Consider the following 16,876-nt stretch of genomic DNA (forward strand, 5'->3'; position numbering starts at 1 on the left):
GAGGATGAAAAGGAGGAAGAATATAATGAGGGAAAAGTGTAATACAATGATGAGTATGTTGGAGTAGTCTGAGGAGCAAGAGGACTTCGAGAAGAGGTAAGTGAAAAGGAATATACTGGGATGAACTGGTCGTTTACATGATTCGAAGTTCGTAAAAGGACTTTCAATTTAAACGTTTCCAAACACAATTATGTCCTTGTAATCATGTAATAACTGCTGAAAGAATATCGGTAGGCACCAAGAGTTAAACTTTTATAGTTCTGAATGAATATATATTAGGGCATACAAGTCTTGTAATTTTCATAACAATTGAAGGGTTCAGAGCCATAGTGGGCCAAGCGCCATTTATTAAAAACGGAGAAAGCAAAGATTAAAGTTAAGTGAATACCATAGTTTAATGAAGACTGACATATCATTTAGTTTGAATGCGTATACTTTATATTACTTGCTATAGGTTTCCATTGAGTTATGGCGATAACTTCATTTTAACCCTTGTTTTCTATGGTTTTAGTAAATGGCGCTTGGCCCACTATGGTTCTGAACCCTTCAATTCCTTACCAGTCTTCAAAATTTTACACGAAGCTAGTAACATAACAGAATTCAAGGCAGGAGGAGTCGATCTCGGACTTGTACTTGTTTAGAAACCAGAGTTTTCGTCAGTAACATTCAACTGACTGTACTGGAATTCTGTAGATTGATCATCGTTCATCGCTGTCCTTGAAGAAACCTTTCACGTTACTTGGATTACTAAAGAATAAATCATTACACAATACAAAGGATTACAAAATAATCCCACTGATATGTGCGATTGTGCCCTGTTCAAACAAATCTCTTCCGAGGCTATCAACATTTATATCAGTTATTGTTTTTGGCTTTTTTCTTAAAAAAATAAGGCGAATCTTGACAAGTGGTATTATACGTGACCTTTTGAATTACTAATTGTTCGGATTATGAATTTTTGCTGGTATATAAACGTTTGTCGAGTATTGATTCCTATCCAAACTTGGTACATGGCAGCCTCCTGCGAACTTTAGACAACGTGGAGGAAAGTAGCGGTACATTATATGACTGTGTAATCGGAGGAGCCAGTTCACTCTCCAGGAAAAGAAGATTGTACTTGGTTAGGCTATTTGTACCTCTGCGAAATCAGTGTCCGAAGATAGAAAATTCAGAAGACGATGAATGCTGTCATATTTATTTTGGGATTTCTATTATTTTTTACTTTCTTGTGGGTCGGCCATGCTAGATCAATCAAAGCTGGTGAGTAACAGTTCTAACACTAGCGACCTCAATTTCAGTTGCTAGCTCTGTAAGTGAATGGCATTACACTTCACTCTTAGTTTTTTTAACACTTTTTGTGCATTTCTATTTACCAATTACTTCTTTTTTGTCTTCTTCAAGGATTAGGTCCATTTCTAAACCTGTTTCGGCACTAATTTATAAATATTTTCCTTACATAATTTATTATTATTATTATTATTATTATTATTATTATTATTATTATTATTAGCCTTATGAGTCATGGGTGTTTTTCGCTTATCAAGAAAGATAAAAGTCATATTGTTCTGTTACTATGCAAGTCACGCTTAATCATCTACAACCGGTAATTTGAGGTAAATTTCAATGTTAGTGTATCTCAGTGATGGTTTCCCACTGGTCTTTCCCATGTCGGTTTGTAGATTAGTGTTTCCTTGTATTATTTTATCACATGTTCAATCATTTAAGTCTTCTTGATTTAATTTTCACATCACATTCAGTAATTCACATGATTTAAAAATGTAATATTCTTTTATATACGAGTAATTCTTCATTTTTGGAAGGCAGAGTCTCTTATGAGTTTGAATATTCTTCCTCATACATTTATTTTCTTTCTAATATTATTTAATTGCTTGTTTTTTAAGGCGCATATCATTGATGTATAAGTAGACGTAGGTAAAATTATATAATTATGTCTACGATTTTTGTTTCCTGAAAAAAAATTATAATTGTTTTTCATAAAATGGCATAAGCCTATTATTTTAAATAGTTATTAACATTACTTTAAAATTGTTCTACCCACTGCATGGCAGGACGTTATACTTTTGTTTTCTATGTTGGTCTGTACTTCACATTCTACTTTTGTTTTCTATATTGGTATACTTTATTATCTTGTTTATAATTCTGCATTTTCCAATTTACTCGGTGTTCCTCCAGCTTTGCTTTTAAATAATATATGTACATAACCGAGAGAAAAGTTCGGGGTAGAAGAAGATTTCAGGTGACAGACTATATTAAGATATATGGATCATATGCGGAGACTAAGAGGAAGGCGGAAAATAGGAAAGATTGGCTGGGTTTGCAGTAAAAAATCTTCCCTCGGGCAGAAAACTATGAATGAATGAATGAATGAATGAACGAACGTACTATATAACTTTCCATATTCTTTATTTATATCGTTATACTGAGCTTGTAGTCGGTTTGAAGAATGGAATTTCTACACCATTGTGTTTATTTATTTATTTGTTAGTTTATTTATTTATTTTAATTTACCCCATGCACAAACATTTTGGCTCTTAAAGCTTAGTTCGAACTGTAAATCTTTATTAGCCTATACCGTCGTTGTTCCGGCAATAACTCCTATGTGACATATTTATCGATTTTCAGATTTTTGCTCTATTAAATATCTTAAATAGTGATACAGCAAATAATGAAATCTCCTAAGGTAATTATATTTATTTCTTTCGAAAATGTAAGAATTCACAATCTCCTATGCACTACTGCCATAGAAGAATAAATGTGCTCTCTTCTCCTACTGAAAAATTTCAGTATTTTGCACATAGGAGTTATTGCAGGAACAACGACGATATGTTTATTTTATTTCCGTAAAAATGTTCTTTGTAGGCCTACTACACATTTTTGAAGGTTATTTGTTATAAAGGTTCGGCAGAGGAACGGATGATTATAAATAGTTGGCTATTGACCAAATAATTTTTTTTTTCCAAAATGACATACGTGAGATCATAAAGTAGACAGTTTGCCATTTATTTCTTGGAAAGAACATCCTTTAAGTGACTACAACTGATATGGAAATGTGTTTCATCAGACATTCACAAAGTATCAATAAAACCATCTTCATCCATGCGATTTAAAATCTACCCACATATTCGATTGAACATATCGCGATGTTTTAATTGATGTACCATCTGAACTTTGTATAGGTGAAAATATAAGTCGCATGAGCAGATGGTACGGGTCATGGCTCCATAAATTAAAATGACGAAATTCTTGCCTAATAGCCTCAAAACTGTCGTTTTCTTTTGGTTATTTTAGGACGCTGTATCAACATCTCAGGTTATTTAGCGTCTAATGAACTGAAGGTGATAATGCCGGTGAAATGAGTCCGGGGTTCAGCACCGAAAGTTACGGAGAATTTGCTCGTATTGGGTTGAGGGAAATACCCCGGAAAAAACCTCAACCAGGTAACTTGCCCCGGCCAGGATTCGAACCCGGGCCACCTGGTTTCGCGGTCAGACGTGCTAACCGTTACTCCACAGATGTTGACGCCGTTGTTTTTGTAAAAGCTTTTAATTGCAAAAGCATGTTGTATACCGCTCCACCTTTCCAAAATGACTAAATAGCATTGTACTGGCAACAAAATGTGCGCGCATTTTATAGCCCCTCAACTGTGCTGTGAGAGATATAAGCTTCTGAAAATTCATATAAACTCACATTATCGAATACATTTGCGGAAGATACCATATTTCTGCGTCATATCTATTCGTCTCTCCATATGGAATAACTAAGGTGAATTTATTTCGAAATTTTACCAATAGAACCAATATTTGAATGCAACCAGTCAATTACAGCTTCTTCCTCGTTAATTCTGATAAAATTAAATAATAAAACCAGCAGTGTGTTTCTGATCCTTCGGTCTACATGCTATATCCAGTTTATCTTAAACTTATTATCATTATATTACTCTTAATTTGTTTTAGGAGTAATGTCTGTCCTGTCCTCGCACATTTATTGTCGGCTGCTTTATTTCTTGATCTTTTTTATGCTTTTTGATGTAACATTAACAGGTTTCGCTGTCTTTCAAGATTTCGAAGAGCTTAGACTTTTCTATGGTTTTATTCTATATATCTGAAGTCTGATTAATATAATATGTAGCTAGTCAGCGATGTATGCAATGGAGGGGGAAAGGAACTGGCCACTCTACCCCATTATCTCCTGGCCCAGTTGCCTCATGAGTGATGCTTTGTTGTCACTTGGGGTCCAGACCTGTCTTCGGACAGTTGACTAAATAACAACAAGACAATACAAATGGCTTTTACAGAACTCGGAGGTTCATTGTCGCCCTCACATAAGCCTGCCATCGTTCCCTATCCTGAGCAACATTAATCCAGTCCCTAGCATCATATCCCCACCTCCCTCAAATCCATTTTTATATTATCCTCCCATCTACGTCTCGGCCTCCCCAAAGATCTTTTTCCCTCCGGCCTCCAAACTAACACTCTATATGCATTTCTGGATTCGCCCATACGTGCTACATGCCCTGCCCATCTCAAACGTCTGGATTTAATGTTCCTATTACGTCAGGTGAAGAATACAATGTGTGCAGTTCTGTGCTGCGTAACTTTCTCTGTTATCCTGCAGCTTCATCCCTCTTAGTTCCAAATATTTTCCTAAGCACCTTATTCTCAAAAACCCTTAGCCGCTGTTCCTCTCTCAAAGTGAGAGTTCAAGTTTCACGACCATACAGAACAACTGGTAATATAACTATTTCATAAATTCTGCAGTGCTTGGAATAAGTGACATAAGTCAGCTTCCACAAACCTTTTTTGATAATTTATTGACAATCTACACTGGTTTATGTGGATTTGATTTTTTTCTGTATGAATTATTGTAATGAGAGAAATACTTATGTATTTTTTTCAAGCGAGCAGATGTTCCGTAAGTTATGAATAAATTATCAAAAAAGGTTTGTGGAAACCGACTTATGTCACTTTTCCCAAGCATTGCAGAATTATAACTTTCCGTTTTTTTTTTTTTTTTTTTTGAGAGTAGACTGGATGACAAAAGCTTCTCAACCGAATAATAGCAGGCATTCCCATATTTATTCTGCGTTTAATTTCCTCCCGAGTGTCATTTATATATTTTGTTAATGTTGTTTCAAGATATTTGAATTTTCCCACCTTTTCAAACGACAAATTTCTAATTTTTATATTTCCATTTCGTATTATGTTCTGGCCACGAGATATAATCCTTATATTACTTTGTATTTTCGGGATTTAGGGTAAACCATACAGTTATTGGCCATTTAAGGAAAATTTTATGTTTGAAAGTCGAGGATTTCAATGCATTATATTGTAAGAAGGAACTGTTTATGTATCTGTAATTGTCAATTATTTCTTTATACAAATCACTGTTACAAAAATGGAATCAATAATACGGTGTGATACTAGTGACGAAATAAAATTGATATGTGTGAAATTATAGTTATTGGCCACTGACTGCATAGTTATTGGCCACTTCACAATTATCAACTCTAACAGACATTTATTTTTGTTTTGGCTGCAGATATTATTTTAAACTGTTATTATTATTTCTATTAGTTATTTACACATGCATTGCACTGCCCTAATACCAGTTTTATGTAAAAGATAAATCCACATGTCTCTTTGCTGTATAGACCCTTATTTATATGTTGCTAGTTTATCAAGTTCTTCAAGGTAATCATCATCCTCCATACTACCCTTAAAGTTCATACTATTATGTGAATCTTCTCCTTTATAAAAATGAGTGACGTAGGGAGATATCACCATCTTTTTCAGGAATGTGTTTTCTGTGTTTACGTGAAATATAACTTACATAAAATACTTTTTTACAATCTTCACATCAAATTTTACTGAAAGCTTCTTGCAAATGTCACAAATTGGACTTGATTCATTTTGCAATTCTCTGAAGAGTGTTCGTTTTCTATTTTCTTTCGTCACTTTACGTTTTCTCTTTCTTTGTTCTTTTCTTGGACAACTTTCTGTTCGCGTTTCTTTCTGTGCATATCCTGGTAGCTCTGTGATATCAAAAACGACAATCTTTCTACATCAACTTTGCCTTCTCTTTTAGGTGTCTCTGGCCACACCAGAAACTTTCCGATTGATGTATTCTCGACTCTTTTGAGCATGAAAGATATTTTCTCACTTATGTTCTTTTTACTTGGTTATTTAACGGCGCTCTATCAACTACGAGGTTATTTAGCGTCGATGTGATTGGTGATAGCGAGATGATATTTGGCGAGATGAGGCCGAGGATTCGCCATAGATTACCTGACATTTCCCTTACGGTTGGGGAAAACCTCGGAAAAAACCCAACCAGGAATCGAACCTGCGCCCGAACGCAACTCCAGATCGGCAGGCAAGCGCCTTAGCTGACTGAGCTACGCCGATGGCTCTCACATCTGTTAACACAACCAGAATGTTGACTAAAGCAACCTGCATTCACATTTGTTGATGTACTGTATTGTCATGGGGAGTCGGCCACTGGCGTAGTTCAGTCGGCTGAGGCACTTGCCTGCCGATCCAGACTTGTGCCCTGGCATGGGTTCATTCCCGCTTGAGATGATCATTTGGTTAAGTTTTTCCGAGGTTTTCCCCAATTGTAAGGAAAATGTGATGTAAACTATGGCGAATCCTGGGCCTCATCTCGTCAAATACCATCTCGCTGTCACCAATCACATCGACGTTGAATAACCTAGTAGTTGATACAGCGTTGTTAAATAGCCAACAAAAATACAATATAAAAAATTGTCATGGAGAGTCAGATTCCGGGGTTCATCTCTTGCATTTTATAATAGATGTAATTGTCAATACTGTCAGCCAAAACTTCTTGTTGAGTACAGGGTTGTTTTCGATCTCTGATAAGGAATTTGAATGACGTCATGTGAGTCAGAAATCACACCAACAGCTAAATTGCAGAGAGAGGTGACAGACCAGTAGTGAGTGATTTCATAATTATAATCAGAGTGCACGTTGTATTACAGTAGCAACGCCCAAGAAAATTTAACCTTTCTGGGAGGTGTACATAACAACTCTTTCCGATGCCAAGTACAGTTAGGCCTACATGAAAATCAGAGGAGCCTGCAAAAAAACGTGGTTTCATTATTTCCAAGAAAAGCATCTTATGCGTACTTAATAAGACTGGCAAAGCTCGGATGGGATTAATTCCAGAGTGGAAAAAGCAAGCAAATCCACCCCCCGTCATAAGTCACCGCACCCCACAAGCTGATACAAATTAATTCCATTCGAGCTTTACCAATCTTATTAAGTATACAGAAGATGCGTTTCTTGGAAAGAACGAAATCTCGTTTATTGCAAGCTTCTTTTATTTTCACTTAACTGTACTTGGCATCGGAAAGGATTGTTATGTACCCCTCCCAAAAAGGCTCGATTTTCTTGGGAATTTCTGCTGAGAGTCGCCGTGCACTCTGAGATCACTCACTACTGGTCTGTCACACCTGATCGTGTGACTCCTGACGCACATGATGTCATTCAAATTCGTTATCAGAGATCGGAAACAACCCTGTAGACTTGTCTGCATCCAGTGTTCGATATGAAATGACATTTTCAGAACACTCATTATCAATTTCCTCCTAAGCTATAAGATTCAAATCACCTTTCCGTTTTAGCATTCTTTATTTTGATATTTAGAGTTGCCTTAGGAACACCGTGCTTTTTAGCAATGACTCTAAGTGAAGTCCTGTGTGTTTCCAATTCTTCCAATGTTACCTTCATCGCCTTTGGCTTATAGTCAGCCCATTTTGGAATCTTAAAAATAACCTAACCATGGGTATAAAATAAATAAGAATAGTTATTGACCACGTGGCTAATAACTATGCACACATTTAATGGACTCAAAATAAAAATACTAGTGAAATAGTGGCATTTAATAAGTTAAATGAAGGAAAATAATTGATTTTTAAAATTATTTTAAAATTACAGTTATTGGCCGGGGTGGCCAATAACTGAAAAATGCGTTATTATTAAACAGTTATTAGCCAGTAAATTTTCAAAATTTAGGGATTGTATTTTATTACGTTTTATAAGTGTAAAGTGAAAATAGAGATGTACTTACCTCATAATTGGAATAATAATGAAAACCAGTTAAGAGAAACAGCAATTATTACAACTCAGCCACAATACAGTTCTTAAGAATTTCACAAGAAACCAAAGCCTGGGAACGTATGTTTTGCAGAAATATATTTTTCATCTCACGGTGCTATCTGTTGTTGAAAATTAAAGTAACTACCAAATAAGAAAACATGCTGCTACCATCTGGCAAAATATTAATTAATTATTTGCACATCCTGTCTTATAATAACACATCAATGTTCAAGTGGCCAATAACTGTATGGTTTACCCTACTTCCAAATCTATCTCTTTACTTGCTTCAAGCAAAATTCCCGCGTTTTCACTAACAGTTTGTGGATTTTCTCTTAACATATTCTCGTCAACCGCATAAACAAGCAGTTGATGTAACTCGTTCAATTCCAAACCCTCTTTGTTAGCTAAATGAATGAATGAATGAATGAATGAATGAATGAATAAATAGGCTTAAGTACAAAATCACATGAATAGTCACAATTTTTACAGTGCTCAATTTCTTATAGTAATCTTCATAGAGGTTACATTATTTTCACTTTGTGTTTTGTCCTAATTGTCTGGTACACGAAAGCTACTGCAAACATAAAGATTTTATTATGAATTGAAAATGGATTAAAATCAAGCGCATGATCATGCAGACTCTTAAGTACTCCCATTTCTGCAGCCTGTTTGGCAATATGTGCACTATACAGCTATAATATTGCTAATAATAGCTATGTGATTAGAATATAAACTCCACACACATTAAGCCTTATACGATAAACATTTCAACTTTACATTTGTTTTCGTAACATGGTAAGATGACTGCAACAGAGGGGAAATGCTTCCGCCTCTCCTTCAAACCGGCTTTAAGTTTTCGCATGGCAAGTGTCTCCCTCCCCGATCTATTCCTCCAATATCCGTATCTTTGGTCCACTTCATCCATTCGACTTTCTAGAAAATCGAACACTTCCCAACATATGTGGGAAGAAGCCTGTTTATATAGTTACTGAATACCGGTAGTCTACAAATAATGCCGTAATATATTGAATCTCATGAAAAAAAAGTAATTATTCTGCAGCAACTTTAATCGACTTTTCATGGTGACTAGTAATATTTAGTCAGGAAAACATAACGATTCTTGAACAGCTAAAATATATGTTTGAAGACGTAAATACATATTACTGTATTATTAGTTCACGATAAATCCTATAGTCTGGTTAATTCATTAAGCTCAAAGTATTTCAGGCGCTATTTTTATTGGTAATGGATATTTTATTTACAGTATAATTTTATTAGCTTATTTCTTTAGGAGGTTATGCGTCCAGTGATTCTGATATTCGAGCCAGTTACAAGATTGTTTGAATAAGGAGAGTTTGAGATGGAATATTTACTTGTGCTAATGTTATTAATGGAATTAATTTGTATCATCTTGTGGGATGCAGCGACTCGTGACGGTGGGTGAATTTGCTTGCTTTTTACACTCTGGAATTAATCCCATCCGAGCTTTGCCAGTCTTACTAGGTACACACAAGATGCCTTTCTTGGAAGTAACGAAACCACGTTTCTTGCAGGCTCCTATGATTTTCACGTAACTGTACTTGGGATCGGAAAGGGTTGTTATGTACTCCTCTCAAAAAGGCTCGATTTTCTTGGGCATTGTGTTAAATCGTCAATTTTTATGTTTAAACTCAAGTAGGCCTACAATGGCGGTATAAAAGTATAAGTTTACTCTCTTTCTAAGACAAAAGTGATTAAGTAGTTGAAATTGGGGTGTCAGTTCTTGAATTTAAGTTTTACAACTTTCATGCTCATGTAAAATCTATGAAGATTTAATTAGGTTTATGAAATCTTTAAGTATTATTTATAAAAGTTTTCTTATTTCTACAATGAAAATGTACTATTTTTCGTATTTTGAACTACTGTACAAAATTAGAAATGTAAATGGAATTTAACCGCTAAAGTAATAAGTTCACCAGTTTTTACTTGTTCTACACATTTACTTAATTGAAAATAAATGTAAAGGAAATAAATGAAACTTATTTTTCCTTCCTTAAATATAATTGTCAAAATATTTTCCTATTAAAAAAGAATTTTGTTAACTGAATATCAAAATTAGCATCAATATTCCAGTTTTATGAATTACAAAAAAAAAAAAAAAAAAAAAAAAAAAATACTTGTACCGATACTTAGATTTTACCAGTATTGTTAGAGCTTTATATTATAGAGCTGAAGTTGTAAACATTTTTAATAGAGAGCTCTTTTTAGTTGTACAGTTTCCTCATACTGTACCTCGTAAGTTCTATTATAAGGAAATAAATAAATTTAGACCTGAGACTCTTATGAAACTTACAATAAAGCCAAATCATTATTATTTCTCTTTGTATAATTTCTCCCTCCCCCATTTTCATATTTGAACTACACCGAAATATACTAAACTTGCAAGAAAACTACTTTGACAACGGGAAATTTGTTGGCATGAATGTTGGTAATTTTAAAAGATTACGTGTAGGAAAAGGTTGCCAGGGATAGGGAGTCCAGGGAAAAGATCTTGAAGGAAGCTGAGGCTCGAACAGGGCTGTTGTGCTGCTGCTGATGATGATGATGATGATGAAGTGTAGGAAGGCCGTCAGCTACAAAGTGCATAATGAATGATCTTATTAACAAAAGCTATGTTTATAGTTTTGCAAAATTAATTCATAAAAAGAAGCAGCAAGTGACTCGATTTTTTTCCACTGTTCTGACATCGATAATGAAATAAACAAGATTCACATAGACAGTAGAGGTGTCAGTTGCTTTCTTCATAACATCAATTATTATAATGTAAATAAAGTTGCGTTGCTGTATAAGAAATTATCTTCAGACTTTCAGTCTTATGATATTGTTTAAAATTCTCGAAAGAATAAACATGTTTTAAAAATACAGTTAAACCTGCCTTTGCGGTCATTTCATTTAAACGGTTACCTGGCCAAAAGGCCAATTCGCGGGTGTTCGTGTAAAGGGGGTTAAGTCAAATTGTAAGGTATGTAAACTTCTCTCTTTTGGTACAGAACAAGACCCCTTTGTCACAAAATACAGAGTACTGTAACTGCGTCACGGGTGGAAGAATGACTTAACCCCTTTAACACAAGGAAAAAGTAATTGTGGAGAGTTGAAATCTGTATTGATCTCAGTTTAGCGAAATCATACTTCACCCCCTTTACACGAGCACCCGCGAATTTTCGCTGGAACCAATTGGATTTGCCATAAGAACAATACAAATTCTCTCTTTATTTAGCGGCCACCTCATGCGCCGGCCAGCGGCCGGGGTCTATTTGGATTGGAACCTGACTATAACAGTCACTGTCCAACAAAAAATCTTTTCACGGATACTGTCTGACCTATTTTTTCAATGGTTAGAGGGCAGGAAGCAATGTCACGAGGACAATAGTTAAGTATACAACAGTACATCCTCCATATCTTGGGGTTGGTTACTGTTTTATGACTCTTTTGTCACTTTCCACTTCGACCCTGCACAGCTATAAATTCTTACTCGTTTTTAAAAGATTGAAACACGGACGTTTTCTATCGAAACTGTCACAGTATGCTTCAAGTCAGTAGTTAACCATTCGAATTTTTTCTCCTCTTTCTATCTTTCTCTATTTGGACTAACTTTTACGAATTTTTCTTCTTTTCATTCAGTTGATTCAGAAATGTGAAGTTAGTTTGAGAGAGAATTCATGTCTAACAATAAATCTAGAGTGGTGTTAAGTTTAGAGCTGAGACGAACAATGATTGAAGAAAGTGAGAAGGGAACATCTGCGAGAAAAAATTGCAGAAATATTCAAATGTGAAAGGACACAAATAAACGGTATAATTAAGAATAAAGATGAAATATTAAAAGAATTAGAGAAAAATATGCCAAAAAAGAAGAGAGAATCTGTGTTTAGTAATGTGAATGATTTCGTTTATGAATGATTCAAGTGTGCGAGGGCGAAGAAATTGCCAGTAAGTGGGCCTATGATTCAAGAGAAAACTCTTGAAATTGCCAAAGAACTCAATGTAAGCAATTTTGTTGCTAGTAATGGGAGGTTAGAGTAAAGTGCTTTAGAAAACGGCATAACATTGCATTTCGTTCTGTGTCTGGTGAAGGTGACATTGCAACCAATGTTATTGAAGAATGGAAAAAAAAAAAATAGATTGCCTTCAATTCTTGCGGAATATGGACTCAGAATATATGTTGACGAAACAGGTTTTTTTTTCAGGGCACTCCCTAATAAAACTTTAAGTTTTAAGAAAAAGAGTGAAAAGAGGGGAAGTTGGCAAAAGACAGAATAACCCTGCTCTTCTGTTGTAATGCTGCAGGAGAAAAAGAAGCACTCTTAATGATAGGAAAATCATTGAAACCGAGATGTTAGAAAAATGTTGACATGGGCTTATTGGGGGTGAAGTGGACTGCCAACAATAAAGCTTGGATGACATCATCATTGTTTGAGAATTAGCTATGCGATTTCAATTCCAAGAATAAACGACAAAATCACAATGTGATCCGTGAAATTGGTGTTTCCTCCTCCAAATACATCACACCTCCAGCCCCTTGATGAAGGTATTATCCAGTCATTTAAATTGAGGTATCGCAAGCGAGTTTTGAAAAGGCTAGTTGCAAGAATTGGAAGAGGCTGACATTAATATGCACGATTGTTGTACGCGCACAGTACTAAAAAGTCAATGAAATTCAATATTTTCATAAAAAAGCCTCAACCTTAATCATGTGGCCACCTGATAAAACGGTCATTTTACAAGGTAACTTCAGATAGCCATTTTAGGCAGGTTTCACTGTACTAACTTCCGGAAAATAAGAGAAATAACAGAGAGCATATACTGAATAAACAGTGCTTACATCTTATCTTACCACACTCGCGGATGTAGAGCGGACACGACAGTACACAAAGCAGCTGTACACATACGAGCGTGGAAAGATAAAATGTATGCACTGTAGAAGATAAGCAAAGAGTGCGGCATATGAGCTACAACTGTATAGCCTCGACTACAGCTTACGTGCCACAACTATGTTATTATCTTGTACCAATAATGCATAATTGTTGTCTCAAACGAATTAACATTACAATACACGGTAAATGTGCAAATTGCATATATACTCACGAGAAATATCTTGAAGGAAGAACTTGAGTGACACGAAGTTCCGAAGTGGTCCATTAAACATCCGTATCATTAATTGCATCTAGAAAAAACAATGTATCATAATATTATCATCATCAGTTCATCACCATTATCAGCACCATCATGAATATTATATTTTAGGCTGTGAAACCTGTTACAGCATCATTTGTTCTGCAGTAGAAAGTTTAGTGATACATACAGTGGCAGTCGGTGAGGCATTCTGGTGGTGGTGCCAAAAATGAAAAAAGATTGTACGCAAATTACCCTAGTGAAATTGATAATTGCAGCTCACGTTTACATTATGTTAAATAAAACATTAACTAAATCAGCTATTATACCAGGTGTACAGTTAATAATGCATCTAGTAACAGTTACAATAACATTTCCGAAACTAATAACGAAATTTACAGATACAGATAATGCAAAACTTTCACAGTATTGTTAGTCAAATACAAGTAACTTTTATAACTAGTAAAATTACTGGCAAAATCACACAAGAGAAACAGTGATATAGATAATAAACGAACACGTTTGCACTTTATTTAACAGGCTGATGAATCCAAGACAGCGGGCTGAATAACACATGTTCATGTCCTGCACAGATCTCATGTATCGTTAACAGAGGCATCAATACTATAGCAACATTGTAGCGATATTCAGTTGCCGCAAAATAAAACAAATATTACACAACATTAACAAACAGTTTTACATAATATGAAAAAATGTTTATCTTTCTAAAAGAACCATGACTATCTCTGCATTTAATATAGTTAAATGGATAATACTTTACATATTCAAATCCAAGTTATGTGCTTTAGTTTTGAAATGGCAACATTACATTAACATTTGGCGCGGAACTTTAACTTGTGTTTTCGTGCAAGTCTGCGGTTAATGGTTCCTGCCTAACGTCTCCAACAACCCTGCCATCTAGTGAAAATTCTGCATTACTGTGCTCTAGCGGGCGGAATATTAACTACTGAGTCAAATTGAATTCGGCTCAGTGTCTGCCATAAGAAACGTATATAAACTAGAATCAGTAGCCTTTTGTACAGTGTTATATGGACGTAAGCAGTGCCACACTGAAGTGGCTCCAACGTTCGGAGAAACGCTGCAAGAGTGTGTCCCGATCTGTGCGCATGCTCGTTCAGATGAAATACGAATAAAATGTGTTGAAATAAACTATTACAACTGCTTTTTATGATATTATTTTTTGTTTCTTTCATTGGCGGTGCCATGGCACACTGGCACTACCCCAAAAGCCGCCCCTGGATACATAGTAATATGTATATTTCATGTAAGGGAGCTACAAATTCATTCCCTATAACTATTTACATAGAGAACTAGGATTTATGTTCAGGGTTTCCTTCTTCCTAGCTCAATCGCATTTACTATGATCAGGGTTGGGCGAGTAAATTACCTGTACGTATTTTACGTGTAATTTACATGTCTGTTGCAGCAGAAAAAAATTTTTTTTTTCTTTTTTTTTAATACTGTAGTTTTTACTTAGATTATAACATTTGTTCATATTTACTTTCATTCACTCTAATACTTAGAAAAATAGCAATGCTTTGCTTGCTTTCAGTTTGTTTGTTGGAAAAACCCAATAATATCCTCACTAGCCTAATTTATTTCTTTTGGGGGATTTTATATAAATTATAAAACACAACTAATAGTGAATAAACCTAACATTAGCAACTAATATCACTTGTTAAATAAATTTTGACTATTAAAATAAAATAAATTAAACTAAACAATTTTTTTTGATGTCCCGAAAGTTTTGTTTTTGTCACTTGGGTTTTGAAAATAAACGATTCTAGTGATAAAGGTCTTTTCATAGTATAACAGTTTAAGGTAAATATTATGATTTGAACATAATAATTCATTAAATGTAATAATTTTCCAAATTTTATGTGGTAAATGACTAAGAGTTGGGAAGCATGGCTGAATAGACTTTTTGTATGTCAGAACATTAATAAACTTATTTTTTCAATCTTCACTTCCACTGGGATTACTAATTTTTGTTTGTTGTAGGCCATGTGTACAGTTCTGTGTAGAAACCTGTGTATGAATTGCGAAATCTTCTTAAGATCTCCATTTTTTTTAACACTAATTAGTAGCCTCGAGTTACATGCTAGATTTGTTGGGAGTTCGAACGGTAAATTTTAATTACAAACTGAACAAGAAAGACTAAAAATAAAAGTTCTTGGAGATTTTTTAAGTATTTTACATTTATTACGTTAATTACGCATTATTTACGTGTATTTTATTGTAAGGTAAATAACCTTTTTTACGTGTAAAGTCCCAACCCTGACTATGATTGAAGAGTGTTATCTACCTCCCCACCTGCCACCCCCCCTCCGAGTAATCCTATGAAAGTGATCGTTCTTAGGTGTTCATGATTGGATGGGATAGTGGTACCTGGAACTCACTTATGGACAGGGAATAATCTTAGGGTGAGCTGTTTCAAGATTATCTCATGTTATTGCTGTAACAAATTAATATAAGTATATGAGAGATAAGTGGTTTGGCACTTCAGTTATTATTATTATTATTATTATTATTATTATTATTATTATTATTATTATTATTATTATGACAAGAAGCTTGATACACACTTTTTACTAGATGATTCACAGTTGAGGAAAAATTCTTCTTTTTCAATTGTCAGTTCTTCCGCACAATGTGATATGTTGGAAGGTTTGTCATTCTGTGAATGATATAACAAGTCTTTCTAAGAGTACCGTCATTTCTCATAACTATGGTCCTGGAACACAATCATGGTCCACAATACAATCATTCAAAGAAAACTGTAGAAGTAACATAGACCATTCGTAGATAGCTGCAGTGACTTCAAACTACAGTACAGCAAAAATATAGATAAACGAGATACTACATTATGGAATACAAAATTTGAATGGTTGTATCGTGGACCATAGTTATGGAAAATGACGATACAGTTCTTGCGGGTGTTCAGTGATGGCAAGAGAGGTTAATTCTTCCATTGATATAATTATTAGCACTGTTTCAGCTGATTGGTTTGCACATGTTCTTGAGCTCTAGGGTCAAATTTTAATATGTTATAGAATTTATGCATGCCACAAAATCAGCATCTCTCATAGAAACACATAAATAGACACAAATATTATGTCTAAAAAAGGAAATTAAATTATGTTTCATCACACATGGGACTGAAAGGCAATAAAATCGTAGCTCTATTTGCCAAGAAGAACAATAGAAATATTGTAACTACCGTACACATTTATGGCTTTATGCTTAACACCACTGAACACTGAACAAACACCTGAAGTACAACGAAACTTCCTCAATGATTAGATCTCAGAAGTTCATTCCCTAAAATCTACTAAATATGAATGCAATTATAACCTGGAAGAGTAGAAAAGAATATGCCTACAAATATGCACCAGTAAATCAACAAAATTAAGTTTAAAAAAAAACAGCAAGAAAAGATTGGAAAATGCTGGGCTTGCAATGAAAAGCCTGTCATTGAGCAGAACACTATGAATAAATGAAACGAACAGCAAAAATACTGAGTGTAAACTTCCATGTATTCCTTAGAAGTTAAAGCAAATGTGGCTACA

The 16,876-nt window shown here is 34.7% G+C and overlaps 2 protein-coding genes across 2 annotated transcripts in view; one reads left to right on the forward strand and one right to left on the reverse strand.

Moving 5' to 3' along the window:
• Positions 1-16,876, reverse strand: part of LOC138697987 (spermine oxidase) — a 79,992-nt gene that overhangs the window by 12,502 nt on the left and 50,614 nt on the right. Inside the window, exon 7 of the transcript XR_011331643.1 lies at positions 13,260-13,338. The gene's annotated coding sequence lies outside the window, so the exon portion shown is untranslated. The remainder of the gene's footprint in view (positions 1-13,259; positions 13,339-16,876) is intronic.
• LOC138697988 (uncharacterized) overlaps positions 987-16,876 on the forward strand; it is a 29,841-nt gene continuing 13,951 nt past the window's right edge. The window contains exon 1 of the mRNA XM_069823627.1: positions 987-1,260. Within this exon, the coding sequence (XP_069679728.1) occupies positions 1,179-1,260 (82 nt within the window). The 5' untranslated portion in view covers positions 987-1,178. The remainder of the gene's footprint in view (positions 1,261-16,876) is intronic.

The sequence above is a fragment of the Periplaneta americana genome, chromosome 4 (assembly GCF_040183065.1).
Source record: "Periplaneta americana isolate PAMFEO1 chromosome 4, P.americana_PAMFEO1_priV1, whole genome shotgun sequence".
In the NCBI taxonomy this organism is placed as follows: domain Eukaryota; kingdom Metazoa; phylum Arthropoda; class Insecta; order Blattodea; family Blattidae; genus Periplaneta; species Periplaneta americana.